Source organism: Myotis davidii, unplaced genomic scaffold, assembly GCF_000327345.1.
Source record: "Myotis davidii unplaced genomic scaffold, ASM32734v1 scaffold268, whole genome shotgun sequence".
Taxonomy (NCBI): Eukaryota; Metazoa; Chordata; class Mammalia; order Chiroptera; family Vespertilionidae; genus Myotis; species Myotis davidii.
Genome location: NW_006383015.1, coordinates 6,218,619 through 6,239,225, shown reverse-complemented (window position 1 = coordinate 6,239,225; position 20,607 = coordinate 6,218,619). Strand labels below are relative to the sequence as shown.

General features: G+C 37.7%; 1 protein-coding gene across 1 annotated transcript in view; it reads left to right on the top strand.

The window, feature by feature from the left end:
• UNC80 (unc-80 homolog, NALCN activator) overlaps positions 1-20,607 on the top strand; it is a 207,940-nt gene that overhangs the window by 82,008 nt on the left and 105,325 nt on the right. Inside the window, exons 18-21 of the mRNA XM_015558108.1 lie at positions 1,116-1,222; positions 3,121-3,217; positions 4,907-5,079; positions 18,874-19,086. Coding sequence (XP_015413594.1) covers positions 1,116-1,222; positions 3,121-3,217; positions 4,907-5,079; positions 18,874-19,086 — 590 coding nt within the window. The remainder of the gene's footprint in view (positions 1-1,115; positions 1,223-3,120; positions 3,218-4,906; positions 5,080-18,873; positions 19,087-20,607) is intronic.

Genomic DNA, 20,607 nt, shown 5'->3' with positions numbered 1-20,607 from the left:
GGGGCCTCCCCCTCCTAGCCATAACTGTAATGCCTGTCATATTGTTAACTTCCACCGTCAGCACATGTCATCTGCATATTATTTTGCTATTATCTGTTCTCCGCAGAGCAAAAGCCACCAGGAGTCTGTGTGTATCAGAATTGCACGGGAAACCCAATTACTTAGCAGGTACTTTTAAAAGATCACTATGTTACCCTTTTTATTATTATTTTTTAAATATGTTTTTATTGATTTCAGAGAGGAAGGGAGAGGGAGAGAGAGAGAGATAGAAACATCAATGTTGAGAGAGAATCATTGATCGGCTACCTCCTGCACAGCCCCCACTGGGGATGGAGCTCACAACCTGGGCATGCGCCCTTGACCAGAATTGAACCTGGGACCCTTCAGTCTGCAAGCCAATGCTCTATCCACTGAGAAAAACTAGCTAGGACTGGAGGAAGATCTTAAGGGAAGGAGGAAGGAGGGTACTCTGGGTGGTAGCCATAAAATATGCAAAAATGTTAGGAGGGAGAAAATGGAAGAGCTGAGCCTAGGAGAAGAGGGGCTGCATGACTATGGTAGAGTGACAGGGGTCAGAGCATGCAGGCCAGTTTGACTCTCTACCCTAAACCCTTCATAGCCCAGGTAGGATGTTGAGTAGTAGTAACTTGAGCAGGTAAACTTCTTCTAAAAGATCACAGCATGGAAAGCAGATTGGAGGGAGCCCGAGTGGTTAAGAGAGAGCGTGGCCCAGGTATGAGGAATGGGAGCTTGGACTGGGTGGTGACCATACAGACAGAGATAAGTGGTCAGGTTTGAGAAGCACTAAAGGGAAAACCAACGGGACTTACTGGAAGGTATGAAGGTTGTCAAGGAGAAGGGGATATATTATGGTTTAATTCACCTAGGAGGCTTGGGTTCTTTTAGTCCTGGTCTTACTTATTCATGTAAATTTATAGTCCAGCTCTGACCATTTAGATTCAAAGCGTGTACATTAAAAACAGTTTCCTTTCAGTTCTATTTATATCAAGCCATTCAACTTTCATTGCTTGTAGGGTACATGCTGGCATTTCTGTTTTAATCCATTTGGGAGAAAATGCTATAACGGTCTGATTTTTTAAAAAATTATTAAATAGGGAACTGGCTGAAGCGATCCTCCCTCTCAGGCCTGGCGGATGGCGTGGAGGACCTCCTGGACATCAGCTCTGTGGACCGCCTGTCTTTCATCAGGCAGAGCTCCAAGGTAAACAGGACATTACTTCTGTGGGAGAATGTTGGAGTCGCTGATGAAAAATTGTTAGGGCTGAGAAATGCTAAACACCTGGAGAGGCCAAAGAACATTGAAGAAACTCTCTTTAAGTTGAACAAATTTAGGAAACTTAGTTAGATGAGTAATGAAAACTAAGATGTCTTTAATATATATATATACATATATATATTACTTAATAATTAAGTAATATATATATGTATATATATTTTAAATCCTCACCCAAGGATTTTTTCCATTGATTTTTAGAGAGAATGGAAGAGAGAGAGAGAAAGACAGAAATATCAATGTAAGAGAAACACATAAATTGGTTGCATGAGCCCTGATCAGGGTGTGGGGCCGGGGAGGAGCCTGCAACCGAGGTATGTGCCCTTGTCTAGAATCAAACCCAGACTCTTCAGTCCACAGGGTGACACTCTATCCACTGAGCCAAACCAGCTAGGGCTAGGATGTCTTAATAGTAGACATTATAAAGGAAAAAAGGAAAAGTGTGTCAAAATTTTTATATAAAATTATAATGCAGATATAGGTGTATGTGTGTGTGTTACTTCCTAGCTGTATTAACATTTAACACACATGTAAAATTCCTGATATCTCAAGCCCCTTTCCAAGAATATGTAATTCTATAGTGATTCCTCTTACACACACACACACACACACACACACACACACACACACTATTTATTCTTCTTCCACTACTTTTTGCATCAGCTGAACCATTCTCCCTATTGAAAAAGATAAAGAAACTCAGGATGACTTTTCCCATTAAGTGCTTCTTCATAATACTGTTACGCAATGTAGTAGCATGTGATTTGGAGCAGGTAATAATTCTCAGGGAAATCCATTTCTTATAAGAGTTTTTCCTATGAATGATTCATAGCCCGACCACTGAAACTTTTAGCTTATGACCAGTTATATTTTTATGGAGAAATTATTTGCTTACATGCTTCCTTCTTTGAATCTTACTAAAACCAGTTTCCTTCTATCTCTTGTAAAAGTAATATTTTGAAATTATATAAAGAATATAGCAACATTATAAGACATTTAGAAGATATATTTATAATTCACATTTCACATTCTTTTTTTTTTTACAACATTTCTTTTAAATATATTTTATTGATTTTTTACAGAGAGAAAGGGAGAGAGATAGAGAGTTAGAAACATCGATGAGAGAGAAACATCGATCAGCTGCCTCCTGCACATCCCCCGCCGGAGATGTGCGCGCAACCCAGGTACATGCCCTTGACCGGAATCGAACCTGGGACCTTTCAGTCCGCAGGCCGACGCTCTATCCACTGAGCCAAACCGGTTTCGGCACATTTCACATTCTTTATGCTAAAACATTGGCCAAGGATTTGAGAGTCTATGAGGCCCATAGCCTCCTTGCTTTGTTGGAAATTTTGATTACTGTTTGCTTAAAGGCAAGATTGAGAATGCATCTTAATTCTTAGAAGAACCCATGTTATTGCAATTTAATTACAGTGTACTTTATAAACAAATTTATACTGGTTCTTCTATGGAGATTTGAAATCTCTATTCTGCTTTCTTTTTGGTCTGATTCTCAATTGTGGTGGTGTTATTTGTAAAGAATGAAGATGGCTTTCTGTTCCTGGTTTTCAGTTTGAATTTAATCAAAATTAAACTCTAGGAATACCTCAATTTTTTTTACTAAATTATTTTCATAGTGTCTGATTATTTTACTTTCAATATATGACCAGGATCTTTCTTCAAATTATAGTTACAAAGTATGACTAACCAGATGTGGAAGTCAGAAGTAACCTTCATATTCTAAGCATCTTATTTTTCAACACAAGGGTTAGAATATACACAAAGAATTGAACTTAGTCATCTGGCTACTTTTCTTTTCTTCTCAGGTCAAATTTACCAGTGCAGTGAAGCTTTCTGAAGGCGGGCCTGGGAGTGGAATGGAAAATGGAAGAGATGAAGAGGAGAATTTCTTCAAGCGTCTCGGTAAGTGTTATGAGGCCTAAGAATTATATTCAGCCCAGCCTGCATGGTTCAGTGGTTGAGCATTGACCTATGAACCAGGAGGTCATGGTTAGATTCCCGGTCAGAGCATACGCCTAGGTTTCCGGCTCAATCCCCAGTGTGGGGCATGCAGGAGGCAGTCAATAGATAATTCTCTCTCATCATTGATGTTTCTATCTCTCTCTCCTCCTTTCTTCTCTGAAATAGTAAGAAATGAAATATGGGAAATTTTGATAATTATATTTTAATTTTATTCTGAGCCATTTTTGTACTTATGGAAATTTTCAAACATAGACCAAAAAGTTAAGAGAATGGTCCAACAGATCCTAAATATCCATCACCCACTTGCAATAATAATTAAATTTTTTCCGTATTTGCTTCATCTATCTTTTATGTTTTTTAAATGTATTTTAAAACAAATCTCCGATACCAGCCACACTTTTGCCTTTATGCTGAGGCAGCAGGCGGAGGGCGGGGCCGCAGGTAGGAGGAATCAGGATATTCTTGACAGAAGAGGTGAGAAAACCATTTCTGGAAATCAGATCTGTGACTTCTCAGTGAGGACCAGGAGTTGGTAACAGCATAAATGAATGTCATGAGCATAAATTAAATCAAACTCTAAATCAGTGGGGGTAAGTTTTAGGTGTTAGAAGTATATTTCAGAATCCTGAGAAGGAGCGTATGCCTGATTTTAAAAATGATATTCAACATAATAACCTTATATAAGAAATTTATATATACATATATATATTAGGAGCAGAAGAGTCATGAAATATTTAGGTTTTTAAAAAAGAATTTGGGGATAAAAATGATGCAAAACAATACTATGTACTATTTTTTTCCTTAATGTGTGATCCCTTAGACTTTCTGTATCAAAGTCAGTGGAATGTTTGTTAAAAATAAACACAGCCCTATGGAACCAAAGTCTCTAGCGATGGAACCTGATATTTTGAATTTTAATAACCTCCAGACTGATTCTTATTTGTAGGCAACTTAACTACGGAAAACTAAGAGGGGCAGGATCAGTGGTCCCCAAACCTCTCACCACAGTGTGTGGTCAGGCTGGCTGCATCGTTGTCATCTGGGTGTCTGTACAAAGCACATTCTTACCCTCTGCTTCCAGAGATCTGGAAGCGCTGGATCAGATTCAGGAACTTCCTAAATAATTCTGATGCTCAGATGGGTTTGGAAATCCTGGAGTTAAATTGCCAACCTCTAAGGTCCTGTACGACTGACTGTAATCATCAGTGGTTCTTTGCAATTAACATATCAAAGTATTGCCCTTGATGTCAGTTTATGTAACATGTGTGAAATTGCACAGTCATTGAATCTTCCATAAAAATAGAAATGAGCTGTTGATTACAGGAAGAATTATTTTAAACATCCAAGAGTTCTCACAAGTATTAAAAAGGAGATCTGGTAGCAAAAAGTATTCAAAATTTTACTCATGTAAAACCTATAAAACCTCACATTTACATTTACATATGCCATGTGCCACCAGACTCCCAAAAGTCAGGGTGTGTCCAAATAAGCATTAAAATAAAGAGGAGGGAGGCGGAGTTAGGGAGAATGTTTTCAGGCCAATACTACAGAAAACCCATTGTTGTCATTTTGAAGCTCTTTTTAATTTGGTTTTTTTCACACTCTTGCTCCTTCATTCCTCCACCACAGGTTGCCATAGTTTTGACGACCATCTGTCTTCCAACCAAGATGGTGGAAAAAGTAAAAACGTGGTGAATCTTGGAGCAATCCGACAAGGCATGAAGCGCTTTCAATTTCTGTTAAACTGCTGTGAGCCGGGGACCATTCCTGATGCCTCCATCCTGGCAGCTGCCCTGGATCTTGTAAGTTGTTGGAAGAATTTGCTCATCTGGTTCCCCATTCCTATGAATTCTGCTAATGGAGGAAAGCATGACTCACTAATCCTGACCCCAACTGTGGGCTTATGTTTTGTTTCCTCAGCATTAGTGGCAAAAGGAGGACGAGAGGTGGTAGTGAGGGAAGAAAAGAAAGGGGCGGGGGAATCTTAATATGTTTTAGGAAATAGAATGTATAACATTATGATTAAAAGTATGTGAGGGCTTTTGGAATCAGACTGCCTGGGTTAAAATTGTGCTGGCATTTACTGGCTAAACCTCTGTAAAATAGAGTCAGAGTAATAATAATATTATAGCTATCTCCTAGGGCTGTTGTGAGGATTAAATGAGTAATTAGATATAAAGCCCTTAATAAAGGGCTTTACTGAATTACAGTACCTGCTCAATAAAGTGGGTCATTATTATTGTTATACTATTCTTAGTCTTATATCTGTCATGTATTAGTCCTTTAAACTATGAGTCTTGGTTTATCAACTGGTGGGAAAATATGAAGGAAGGTTCAATTTAAATTAATTGCACAAAAGTGCATTGAACATAGTGTGGTATTATATACATGTAAGGGATTAAAGAGTAGAAAGTGGATCTTGTTTAGAAAGTGTTTTTGTCAGGTAAACTAGGCCCAGATGTTGGTTTTGAACTCAGCTTTTCAACTTCCGTTATTTGTCTTCTGGTTTAATAAACTTCATATACTGCATAAATACACAGAACAAAATACCAAGTAAACATCAAGAAATCTTTTATTTTTAATTAAAAAGTACTAAAGTAGACTTTTATTTTTAAAAAACACACGCACAACCTTAAGCTTGCCTATTAAAATGATCCGTTTTTCAGGTTTACAACACATGAATAAGTGACCACTGGCCACTCATATTGTACTTGGAAAAATCATCCAAGCCTTATATAATCATCCCAACATAATGTAATCCATGGTATCTTTTCTGTGACATTTGCAACTTTTGTTCCCAAGATCCTTAGTGACTGCAAGGTACATGGATTCACTTAAGCCTGGAATGCAAATACTATTGTCATCACCAAAAATGATGACATATCATTACACATGATTTTTCAGTCAGTTTTCCATTCCTAGGTATTGGCCTTTTACAAATATATTTGTGAACTCCAAAATGTTCAGTATATAATGATGTATGCTGTGGTGACTAAAAGGTAGGATCACAGTGTCCAGGGGAGCTGAGCCTGGTGGCAGTTAGACAACAAAGATGTCTGCCTAAAGCTTGACATGGCAAGAAGCCAATCCCTTGTTTTGTAAGTGGGAGAGTGGTAACTAGCCCATCACTCATTGGATTCGTGCATGGTTCTTCTTAATCACATCTGGATCTATTCCACAAGAAACAGATTTAAATAAATAAATGTAACAAATTAATAAAAAAATATATAAACAATTGAATGTTTATAAAACGGGTGGGTACATGAACAGCCAGTTCAGCAGAAAAACCAATAGCTAATAAGGTATGCCCCATTTTACTTAGAGTTAAGAAAGGCTCATTACAATGTCCATAAATTCCAATTTTGCAACTATCTGAGCTGCAATGATTAGAAAGTGTTGGCTGGGTATAAAATACCAGACACCACTACATGGAGTTGGTAGCAGTGGAATCAGCAGGACTTGATTGGGAACAGAAAGGAAGTCTTGGAATAACAGGTGATAGTGACAGAGCAATAATGGTGAGTGGAGCACTCATTGGCCCCTCCATCAATGGAGTAATTTTGGACAGAAAGTAGTCACAAAGGAGGGGCAGGTCATAACATATCCATTATATCAAATGACTTGGGTAGTGGAATTAAAAAGCCTGGAGTCAGTGTGGCTTATAAGCTACTCACCATATAATAATTAATTAACTCAACCAATGTCTATTGAGAGCTTCCTATGTGTTGCCAGATCTGGTGGTAGCTGTTAATTATAACAGAATAAAATTCGAAGGAGAGCTTCACTTGCTTTCCACCTTTCCTTATGAAGATTATATTTGTTTAGTGATCTATTTCCCAGACATCCTAATGGTCAGCATTCTAAAGTTGATAAACAAATGAGTAACATTTATTGTGTGCCTACTCTGTTTCCAAAGGGAAAAAAACTAGGAGCTCAGAAAGATCAACTAACAGGCCAGGGCTACAAAGCCAGCAAGGGATAGAGGCAGATCTAGAACCTGAGTCTGTCTTCACAGACCCTATATTTTCTACTCCACCATGTTCACTCTCTCATTTAAATATTATATGAGATCACTATAGGAACTTAGTTTTAAACATGCAAAATAATAAATGCTTTATATTTTTTGCTTGATACTTTAAAAGTGATTAAGAAAGTAAAATGGCAGGAGCTAGTTGAGCAGCTGCTAAATACACAACAGCAATAACAATTGTGCATTAGCACTTCACAGGTGGTTTGAGCTTGAGGTGTTCCAAAGGTAGTGTTGTGTCTCTGTCTCAATCCTAAAGTCACAACTACTTTGGAAGTTTTTAAAGGAATAAGCCATCAAATTTCTTAAGCAACTGCCCTTTAAGATTAAGAAAAATAATAATAAATCATATCATTTCAACATACTGAGGAAAAGTTGAGGAAAATATATAGGCACAGCTGGCCATACAAATTGGAAAACGATGGGGTAATCAATAGCATTTGGACAACTATCAGTGCAGTAAGTAACTAATGACAGAAATAACAGATTGTCCTTCACTCATTGGAAAGGTCTAGGCCCCACACTTTCCAAGGTCCTGAGCTAAAATCTCCACATTGGTATTTATCATTCAATTAATTTATTGAGTAGCTCTTTTTATTCACACATTTTTCACTTGAGAGAATAAAAACCCCAAGAGCTGAGACAACTTTGCTCAAGGTCGCATATGCCAGCCAGTGCTGAAACTATCAGCCAGTTTTCTAATTATCTTCAGGGCTCTTCCAGCAATATCATATGCTTTCTCTGTTAAAAATTTACTTAAATGAATCAGAATGCGTCTCTCTTGATTCATTAAAAATATACTTGTATGTATATGATCACTATAATAAAAAAAAAAGTTGTGAATGGCCTTTAATGATCCAAAAGCATTTGAATCTTCAAAAGAGTTTTCTTATTACATGGCTACAAATGAAGAATTTATACTAGGAAAGGTAGATTTTCAACTTTAAAAATTCACACCACATATTCACCCTCTAAAGCTGTAATTTTAAACATTTGGGGGATGTAGATTTTTTTTTTTTTTTAGAATTGAATGAAAGCTATGGAAAGCTTCCCAAGAGAAGTTCAGTTATAGACAAAATTTAGCATACAATATCAGAAGGTTCCTGGACTCCCCCTCAAAGCTATTCTGGTAGCCAAAAATGTTAAGAACTCAATCTTAATTAATGCATCATCACTGGAAAAATGAGACTCTTTAGTCAAGTAATTGGAATGCTTTTATTAACATTTATTGATGATAAAGAAACTGAAGAGATAATTGCTTCCTCTGCGGAAAGCTTCAGGGTTTATGTATGAAATGTTAGCGTGGGAGAAATGTGAGGCTTGTCACAAAGAGAGCAACACATTTGAGGATTTGAAAAATAACCCCAACAGAATCAATTATTACTTAGTTTCATAACAGAGATTATTTTTAAAAGAATATTGATGAATACTTTGATAATCAAGTCTCTTGGATGCTGAAATTTCATTCCCTCTCATCAAATGGTCTTATATCTGTTATTTCCAATTGCCATAATGCTTAGAGTTTCCAAGGAGAGAAGACAGGGGTTTCCAAGTGCAGGTACACTCTATTCCTGGCTGTAGTTTGACTCTTACCATTAAGTTAGGTTGAATCTCATAGACAACTTAATATTTATTTTACTTCCCCCAAATAAAACCAACCCATTAGAGTCTCCTTTTTAATTTTCCTGTGGAACGTACTTTGGCCCTGCTTGACCTTCTCAATATTATAAATCTCATGGTAAGAAATAAAATAAAAGGAGCTTGATGTTTATAAGCAATGTCTTTTGAGCCTCAAAGTAAAGAGATGTTTTCTGATCATCATAGATGCCAAAGTAGCTGCATTGAGTAGTGATGAGCCCTTTGTCACCAGACTGGTGCGGAGGTCAGTGTACCGGGGGCTCAAGAAGTGAGTAATTAGTAAGTTCCTTGCATATCTGAGAATCTCTGATTCCAGGTCAAGCCCAAAGAGTATGCAGAGGTCAAAAGTCAGAATTTCCAGAGGTCAGATCAGTGAACATTTAAAGGAGTCCAGTGGTTTTCATTGTCAGACACAGAGAGAAGCCAGGTAGAGCGGTTGGTTGACTAAATGGGTTAGTGATGATGGTGATTATGGTAGTCGTGGTTGTAGTGCTCTTGGTGGCAGCAATGGTGGCAAATGTTGTAGAAAATGACAAAAGTAACTTTTTTATTATACTTGAAAGTTTATAAGGCGCCTTCGCTTTAATTATCTCATTTCTTTATGTAAGAGGCAAGGATGGAGCCAGGAAATGGGCCTAGACAAGGACACACTTAAATTTCGTTTCTCAAGTGTAAAAAAGTGAAAGCATTGAAGTCACTTGTGAAATCTGAGAAGGGGACTAAAAGGAAGGGAAATGTAGCTGCATGTGCTATGTGCTTGGATTAAAGCCGTATTCTGTGTTTACTGTCCTTGGTACAGTTGTTCATACTCCTTGATCCGGGTTAGGCGTTCCTCGGGATTACTCCTTCATGCGTGTCTTCTGCTAACTGTATTTTTAACTATTGTCTCCTCTGTATTTGGCTACACTTAATATTTGATCTCATGGGCTTCCTTTTAAAATGTGATTTTCAATGTATTCATGGTTTTAGTCATATACATTTGTATGTATAAATATAGATATAAGTACCTATAAGGCTACCTAGTAGATGGAAATATGCATATAGAAATAGAGATGTATATGTAGATCTAAATGACCCAGATGGATACGTTGTAGATAGATACAATGCGGATGTAGAGGCAGATGTAGATATCAATACAGATATAAACATAGATTCTGCCATTTCATAAGATAGGATTTGGGAGAGGATGGAAAAAAAAGAATGTGTTCAGTTCATTATCATATTTTACTTCAACACTTTCCTCCATCTCTTTTATTGTCTGCTTTTGTTGGATGTTGCATTAATATTTCAAGTGCAGCTTAAACACAGTTTTTGCATTATGACATAATATTTATTTCACAAGTTTTCATTGTTCTGTTGGCTTAGTCATAAACTTAACTGTTATTTCTCAAGGTTGAAATTTTCTTCAAAATCAAAAAGGATTATTAAATGAAAGAAATACTAGAAATGTCACTGTTCAAAGTCTTGCTGATATGCAGGTTTTTGTTTTAAACAACCCTCTTGTCATTATTGTTATGACAATTAAACTTAGGAATAATTGATTTGATTTTAAGTTTAGAACAGCTCTTTCTCATACTGTTTAGTATAAATGTAATAGATGGAACTATGAGGCATTGTTAAAAATATGTTTTAGAAAGCACTAATTTCATCTTTAAGCTTTATAATCTACAAGCACAAAAAAGAAAAACAGTTCAAACAAAAGGTATTTATGTCTGTTTTGTATATATTTTAGGTCAATATTCTGTCCTTTTTTTATCCAGTTTAATATATAAAATGTACATATGTATTTCTATTTGTATTGGTAATTTATTAGCATGAATAACACTAATAATAATAATAATATCAGTTTGGTTTAGGAACAATTTCATGAATATAAGAAAGTCAATGGGAAATAAAAGTCAGTAAGATCACAGAATTCTCCCTAGTTTGTGGGATGGAGAAAACCTAGTCCATGTTAAATTATATAACTTTCTAAGTAGATAGATTTAGGAGGAAAGATTATATAATTTTTATCCAAACTGGGACACTTTTGAGAGGGAAGGGGAGTGCTATCAACAACTGTACCAGTTAAACAGACATAGACTGGAGCTCTCCAAGGAAAATGAGGCATTTGTTACTATAGGCATGGCCACACTTTCAGGTTCCCTATACCAAATTTATTCTACATTGGAACTTAACATCACAAGACTAGTTGATGACCAGTGCAAATTAACTCCTTTCAATGAAATAGGAATATACTCATAAGAGGAACTGTCAAAGCCATATAATGTGTTCATTTAAAAAATTTTAATTTTTGTTAATCCTTCACCTGAGGATATTTTTCTATTGATTTTTAGAGACAGTGGAAGGGAGGGGGAGAGACAGCGAGAGATAGAAACATCAATGTGAGAATGACACATCTATTGGTTGCCTCCTGCACATGCCTGACCAGGGCCAGGGATTGAGCCTGCAACGTGCCCTTGACTGGAATCGAACCTGGAACCCTGCAGGCTGCAGGCCAACACTCGATCCACTGAGCCAAACTGGCTAGGGCATATTGTGTTCTTATGTGAATCATATGCAAAGTTGAAGTAATTCAGTAATAACCAAACTAAAATATTAAATTATTCATTTAACTAGTGATACTCCTATATTATTGAATATTTTAAAAAATATTATAACCATGAAATGTAGCATAAAAAGCATATTATCATAAATATGTAGAGTTTAAAGAAAAAAAATTAAATGTCACATATACACCACCTACCTTAAAGAATAGGACATTTCCCGTTTCTTTATTTTTTTAATATATTTTATTGATTTTTCACAGAGAGGAAGGGAGAGAGATAGAGTTAGAAACATCGATCAGCCGCCTCCTGCACACTTCCCACCGGGGATGTGCCCACAACCCAGGTACATGCCCTTGACCGGAATCGAACCTGGGACCTCTCAGTCCGCAGGCTGATGCTCTAACCACTGAGCCAAACCAGTTTCGGCCATTTCCCGTTTCTTTAAAGTCCCCTGTATTTCCTCCCCTGATGACATATCCCTACCTCTAAAATTAATGAATTCTTTGCTCTTCTCTCAAAACGTAAAAGACTGTAGATGGTTTAAACCCCAACTGTTATGTGATTTAATTCTATCTTATTTCTGTTTTAATATTGACAAAGTAAACATTTTATTGATTTTTAGGGAAATTATTTTTAAATTTACCCCAAATCTTAACAGATTCTTTGCTTGCTATTTCACCCTTTATCTCAGACATTCCTTCTAACATCTGTCTCCTCCTGAACTTTTTGAAGTTTCCTTAGTGATGACCAATCTGCAGTAAGTAGCTCTCTCAGCTTCAGTTTTGTTTGAACAGGTCTTTATTTTGGTCTCATTCTTAAAAGATACTTTTGCTGGAATTATAATTATAGGCAAACATTTTCTTCCTGTACTTCAAAGACATTATCACATTGTCTTCTGGCCTAATTACCTCCCTCTGTGGGTAATACATCCCTCCCTCTCCCACTTTAGTTGCTTTCAATATCTTCTCTTTATTATTAATATTTTGCTATTTCAATAAATATTTCTAGTTTATTTTTCTTATTTGAGGTTCATTAAGCCCCTGAATAAAGTAATTGGCATACTACATCTATTCTAATTTTTTTCAACTATTATTTCTTTAAAGATTGCTTTTTTCACATTTTCTCTAATTTTTACTTCCATAAATAGAAAATATGTGTGATAGATTTTCTCACTTTATCCTCTGTTTTTTGACAACTGCTCATATTTTTTATTTTTCCTCTCTTTCTATGCTGTAGCTTGGGTAATTTTCTGACATAACTCTTCTGTCTTTTCTCATTTTTCAACTGTGTCTAATCCCATGGTTTTTAACCAGAGGTAATTTTGCCCACCAGGGGACATTTGGCAATGTCTGGGGGAATTTTTATTTGGCATAGCCTGGAGATTGCTACTGGCATCTAATGAGTAGATACAAAAGATGCTGATTAACATCCCATAAAACAGTGTATCTCACAAAGAAAGAATTATCTGGCCCAAATGGTCCACAGTGCTAAAGTTGGAAAAACATGACCTAGTCAGTGTTTTAATCTATTCATTGAGTTTTAAATTTTAAGTACTTCCTTTTTTTATTTGTAAAAGTTCTATTTGATTTTTGTTTTAAATTGCCTGGTCAACTTTGATAATCTAATTCAGCACTATACTTTCAATACCCACATTAATCTTTAAATGTATTTGATCCATTATGATGCCAATAACTTCAGTGTTTATGGATTTGATTCTACACTTTGTTGTTTCATCTGACTCCTACTCATGTTGGGTTTTTACGTGTATTTTTAATGTAAGCTTAGCTCCTTCTAACTTGACCTGTGAGGATTCTGTGTTAAAAGTAGTGTTACTCAGTGGACCAGCAATATCAGCATCATCTGTGAGCGTTAGAAATGCAAAATTTCAGGCCCTGCCACAGATCTACAGATTAGAATATCTGGGGCTAGAGCCAGAGAATGTATTCTATCCATATTCCAAAGTGACCCTTATGCATTCTCACGTTTGAAGACTTGAGAAGTACTGGTATAAAGTATTCCTATTCCTCCAGAGAGGATTTTTGTTTCTTTCCTCAAGCACCTAGAAACATCACCAACCGAAGATCATTTTTTAAACTATATTTTTTAAGGCAAAAAGCATGGAAATAATGCCCATTCTAGTCCAAACTTATATGAGAATATAGGATTTTGCCTAGGAGTTCTGTAAGATTTCCTCCTCTCTCTCTCCCTCTCTCTCTCTCTCTCTCTCTCTCTCTCTCTCTCTTTCTCTCTCTCTCTCCCTCCCTCTCCCCTACACAGAGCCAATGGTAGCCAGATAAGCCTACTTCTGTGGAACAGATCTTATTATTCTCATTCATCCAGTGAGGGTAGGATCTTGGCTTTAGTAGGACTATATTACCTCACCTCCCATTACACTTGGGCACAGACATCTAACTTGTGGCCCATTGAAAACCCACGCTCTCAGAAACCCTTGCGGTAAATATTCCTACACTAGCTCACACCCCTTCCCCCCACCTCCATGCCAGAATTCTACCTTCTTATCATTTCTACTCGTCATTGGTCGAATATCTCACATTAAAAACTAAAGCAAAAATAAAATGAAGAACTTTTTCTTGATATTTTATCCAGTATTTTAAGTGTCTAAATCAGAAGTTTGTCTTCACACCCAATCCATCATATTGTCCAAAACAGAAGTCCTCACTTGGTTTTGAAAATACTTACCCAAAATATTTGCATGATCTGAGTAAGTGTTAAAATGACCAGCCATCCAGACTGTGTACTGAATAGTAATATCTGCCGGTAGCCTGACAGCGGAATCATCTCAGGTGCCCGGGGCTACTGTAGAAGTGGCAGAGCAGGGGCGGCCTGTCAGTTAAAGACCTCAGCCAGGCAGAGAACTCAATACAGTCATACACACTGGCTCTCTGGCACATGCCTCCAGCAAACTCTGTTCCAATGCACAGAGCAACCGGCAACAACTGCTTATTCCCACCGGTTTTCAATAACTAGGTATCCTGCACCGGCAAGAGCTTTATATATTTTGGTAGAGCAATGAGAAAAAAATTATGTAATTCTCCAGGGGCCAACATAAAATATTCATTCTTTGAAAAGTTAGTTCCTGTTCAGTGTTGTTCTATGAGTTCTCAGGATCGGTCAGGGTTTCTCCTCACATATTAAGTTTAGATAGAGTCCTCCAGGGAAAGAAATGGATGCAATTATAATCTTCAGTTAACCATCGGCTTGTGGTAACAGTATTTTATAGGCCCCCAGGCAAAATAAAGCGCAGCTGTTGGAATTAGTATTCCAATTCTCTGCTTCACTTTCATAAAGGAAGCATTCAGTATGCATAATGAGCTTATAAAATGCAGGAAAGAAAGTGACAAAGTCAAGGGAAAGTAGCCTGACACTGGAAGTTTTCTAGTGGACTGTTCGAGAAATCCAAGGTGCACAATGACACGACATTTTGTTGTTTTAATTAGACTACTCTCTTGTCCTTGCAGGAACATCTTATATAAGATTGAATCGCCTGAAATTGTCAGTATTTGACGATTTTTTGTTTTTAATCCTGACCTGAGGATATTTTTCCATTAATTTTTAGAGAGAGTAGAAGAGGGAAAGACAGAGAGAAATACGGATGTGAGAGAAATGTATCAATTGGTTACCTCCAGCAGGAGCCCCAACCAGGGCCTGCGAGGAACCTGCAACTGAGGTACATGCCCTTGACCGGAATTGAACCTGGGCCCCTTCGGTCCGCAGGCCAACACTCTATCCACTGAGCCAAACTGGCTAGGGCAGTATTTGATGATGTTTGACCTTCAATCTTAGACATTCCATATGGTTCTGCCTAATATTTTATCTTCCCAGTTAAAATTGATTCTTGCTTGCCTGGGACCTATGAAGGTGTGATGGAATGGGTAGAAGCTGTCCTATGGCAGAGTGGGTCGTAACAAGGCGGTCTGACAGAGATGCTAATAAGAAAGAAGACAGTGAATGATGCCTAGTTTTCTTTCAGGATCATCAGCAAAATTCTCTGTGGTGTCTACTGTTTGGATGTTCATGCGTAACTATGCCTCTGATACTCTGTGGTTCTTTTCAGCCATGCAGCATTCTTCCGATTCATTTTTCTCCATTTGTGCTGTTTGTCTCTGTGATGTGAATCCATCCCTATCCATTCTGTCATGCCTCCATTTTTTGCTGCTCCTTCAGATTGCACTGAGCCGTAAGAGGTAAGCTCCATCAGAGAAGAAAAAAATGTGACTTTCCTTTATGTCCAGGAAGAATCCTTTGTCCATGGTATTCCATAACCCTGCTTCTAAAATTCATTCTTTCCGAACTACACTTTGAAAGATACAAGAATAATAATTCCCCGCAGCCACACCCACACTGGAATGCCTTGAATATTTTCTACACATTCTGTGAAGTCAGTGCTTGTTTCTAAGCATCTTTTGCAAGGATGCGCATTAAAGTCCTTAGCTTTGTACCTCAACATCTCCCTCAGTTGTCTGTATAGTAATATGCACACCACATACCTGAGAAATTGATATTTCTTACTGCCATCTTGACAGTAAACAATCCTGTTTGCATCCACCAGGCTCGTGATGATTATAATAATAGGCAATATCTGAATTACTCTGTGTCATCATCCCCTAAAGCAGACAGGGATATTTCCAAATGTTTTACTGGGTTTGGTAATTTACATGGATCAAGTTCATCAGATAAGAACCAACCCTCCCCTGAATGTTGAGCTGTAGAGTTAATGGGAATTGTTTTTCATATTGTTCTCAATTCCGTTCACAAACATAGATTAGGATTTCCTAGGGCTGATAACCGATAACATCTACATTTTATCATAAGTTTTTGAGAGCAGAGATTGAAATGGCTTTTCATTCATTCAAAACACCTTGACTTTCCTAAGCAAATAAAACCAAATTTTTTCTAAACAAGGCAAGCCAAGGTATATAGAAAGCTTCACGCAGCACGATTCGGGTTGTTTATTGATTTATTGTTAACCTCTCAGGCCATCTAACAGTTAAGGCAATGAAAGGATCCTCTGCCCAATACATTTGAGTTAGGTTGACTTTCTCCCTCGCTGATCCTGAAGAGCCAGGGTTCATAGCATAGTGCTCTTTCTAGTAGTGTTGTTTCTATCTTCCTGTCACTAAACAATGAATCCCACTGCTTCTTATGGGGAACGTGCCAAAATGTGTCAGGCTGAGAAGAAATTGCACCACTCACCTTGCCCACAGACTGGCATTCATTTTTAGAGACACATGTTCCAGCCTTTTCCAGAGACAGAGTAGCATATCTGAGATCTTTAATAGAAGACATATTTAATACAGGAAAAGAATGTAGATGTTTAGTCTGTGTATTATGGCAGCACAATGTTGATAAGGTTTGATGCAGGAAGTCATTTGACCCTTGGCAATCTCAAGTCTGTGATCTGCTACCAAGTCTTGGCAACAACACAGAGTTGACCATGGATTCTCACCATTAGTGCTCATCTTGTATTCTGCCTTTTCACCTGGGTTTACTTTGTGTGTCCTGGTAATTCATCCTATGCTTGGTAAAATTAAGTTTGTTTAGAAATATATTTCTTATTGGAATTCTTCTTGATGGCTTCATTAAAATTGTAGACAATGAGAAAATACTTAATGGGCTAACTTACTTGAATCATCCAGTGTGTTTGGATACTATCATACTCAAAAGTATGAAGTAACCAGCCAAGGTATGAAGTAGCCTAATGGGAGATGGGATGAAGGAAGACTTCTTAGAGGAGGTAACTAAATTGAATCTTAAAAGTAGAAATTTGCCAAACAGAAAAAGGGTTTAAAGGCTCTGTGAGCCATGGGAACAACAAATGGAAAGGTATGAGATGTCATATTTGGGAGACTTACCAGTCTGATATAATAGGATGACAGAGTACTTGAGATAGAGATAGAAGATTGGGTATCATTTTTATTTTATGATTGAGGTAGGGGGAGTTGGTAATAGATTTTAAATGGGAAATGATGTGATCATGTATTTGTGTTTTAGACAATAACATTACTTGCCATTAAGTCCCACTTTTAAGCAATGACTTCCTACATGCATTCTAGAAACCATCTTTTACCAAGATTCATATGACTTTAAATTAAGACAATGTAGATACCAAAGGGAAACTAGCTTAGGCCTGGGCACCAGAGGGACCTGGGGTTGAATCTTTTGTCCATCCCTTCTCAGCTATATGATAGTGGAAAATCATACCATACTTTGAAAAATGAGAATATTATTTCTAGATCATAAAGAGTTATGATAATTAAGAATTACAATACACAAAAATTAATTAGCATGTAACTGATACTCTCAATAATATTAGCCCTTATTTTGACATTATGGATCAATGCATAATAACACTATTGCTTGAAATGAAGAAAAAGTTTCCATTTTAAAACCTGTGGTTACTAAGCAACCTATGGTTATTAGGTAATTCTGAGGTGATGGCTAATACTGTGATTTCTTTTTTTTTTAACTGGCCCAAGTCAAAGTATGCATTCATTGTTGAAGTGTATATTTTTGTGACCTGTTGACCTTCTATGACAAATGTAACTAACACTCCTTCCCTTATTAAAATTTCTTTTTTAGCCTGTTAAGAGGTCAGTAGATATCTGATCCTTATCAGTTTCTGGGTAGCAACTGAAAGTTGTTCTTTTATTTTTTTCAGGCACATCTTGACATGACAAGATGGAGCCACATGTTTAATTTTCTGAAATGCTCAGTTTTTTATTTATCAATGAAATAATTTCCTCTTTATCAAACATTTTCAATTAAAGCTATGCCAGTTTAAACAGACTTTGGTCTGTTATTCATGACAAAGGGGGGGGGGGGGACTAACTCAACAAAATCTAGTAAGCACTTCCTTTTCTTACTAGCCAACATGCTCAGAGCAGTTGTATTTTCCTGGAGTGTGTGGATGGTCATAGACAATAGATGATTGCTGGAACAAAATCACTACTGGCACCCTTGATTAGATAAGACTAGTTCTAGAAATTGAATATTTGTTTGCTTCATGTCAAAATGTTAGGTTTAAAAAAGCTGCATATTTAAAATCTTATTAAAATGTATTTCACTTTCATATTCAAATCCCAGCCGCCTCCTAAATATGCAAAGAGAATCATGAAATTACTTGAGATTCTGCAAAAGGGGAAAAATAAACAGAAACCTACTTAAAATGTCTAATTCTTCAATATCCAAATGTGCCTTCAGGGATTCATTTGCCAGATTTCCCACTAATGTGTTAGCCACGCTAATGCTACCCTGGGAAATACAGCTCAACCAAATAAAAAACTCAAATAAACTAAGAGTACCTAGTAATTCCCTTAAGGTCAACTTATCGCTCATTAATCCCACATTGGCCATTCACTCAGGAAGCCCCTGTGGTAGCCAGAGCAGCGCTGTTCCTGGAGTGCGCCCGATTCGTTCACCGCTGCAACCGTGGCAACTGGCCCGAGTGGATGAAAGGCCACCACGTGAATATCACCAAGAAAGGCCTGTCCAGGGGCCGGTCTCCCATCGTGGGCAACAAGCGGAACCAGAAGCTGCAGTGGAACGCTGCCAAGCTCTTCTACCAATGGGGAGACGTGAGCTTTTCATTTTCTTCCATAAAAATCAGGGTGTCTGAGTGAAGTGAAGACGTTTTGTGTGTGTGTTTGCCTGGGAGACAATGCATTGAGTATCTGCTATGTGCCAGGCACTGAACTAAACAGTTTAGGGGAAAATAATCTTAATTCATTGAATGCTCCCAATACATCTATGAAGTTAGACGTTATTATTCCTCTGTCTCCTTCCCTGGACCTCTGCTTCCTTCCTGCCTATAGATGTGTTTTCCCAGGATAGCTTGTAATTTCTTTCTGTGTAATTTCCCTCAGGGTCACATGTATTCCTGTGTTTTTAATTGTTAACTCGGTGGCAGCAGCACACACTTCTCTATCCATAACACTTCAGATCCCAGGCCAGTATTGCCAACTGCATGCTGGGCTTCCTCTCAATACTCATCTGACCAAAATAAAATTGTTCTTCCCATATAAGAACACCCCCGTCGGCAACCCTTCCTAAAACTTCTATTTTTATTAACGATTCCACCATCATCTAAAATGGCAGCCTGTGAACATGTTCCAAACCTCCTTCCCTTATCGATTGCACCCCCTTCACGTCACTGATGTCCCTTGAGGCTGGATGACTAAAGCGTTTTCCCATTTGGTCTCCTCCCCATGTCCTACACTTTGCTAGTAAAATGACCTCCCTAAGGCTTAGCCCATCGAAAAGCAGAACATGCATACTTATCTGCCAGCCTCCAGACTTGCCCCCTCCAATTCATTCTCCAAACTGCTGTCAGAGGGATTAGATGAAAATGCAAATCAGATGGTGCTTGCTACCCACTTGTAATGCTTCAGTGGCCCTTCTTTTTTCTGGGGATGAAACCCAAATTGCTTAGCCCGGCATCACTGCTCTCTCCACAGCCTTTGTGCAAATCATATCAAGATTATGGATGAGGAAGGCAAATGAACTCCTCTAAAGAATATTTATCTTAATCCTTTGCATCTAAGAGGTGTGTGATAATAATAAGATGTTACATTAATTATTTTTTATTTCTATTGAATTCAAAGAAGAAGGGGGGAGAGAGAGAGAGAGAAACATCAATGATGATAGAGAATCAACGATTGGCTGCCTTCTGCACACCCCACACTGGGGATTGAGCCCATAACTCAGGCATGTGCCCTGACCGGGAATCAAACCATGACCTCCTGGTTCATAGGTCAACACTCAACCACCGAACCATGCCGGCTGGGCTGTTACATTAATTTTCGAAAGCAGGCTACATGGTTTGTCTTTGAATTTCTAGGCAAGTAAGGCAGTATCCCTCGAATGACTATTAAGGTTTCTCCCCCACTCAGAAACTACCTTTCATCATCCTTCAGAATGTAAAATGAAGTTCAGCTTCAAGAACTGCAGGATCTGGGCCCAGCTTACCTTTCCAGCACATTATTTCCTCTTGCAAAACTGTGCTTCAACCAGGTGGCTTACTTGTCAGTCTCTGAACACATCAGTTTAGTTCCCTGAATATGGATCTTCTAGAACTCTCTATCTGGACTATCCGCTCT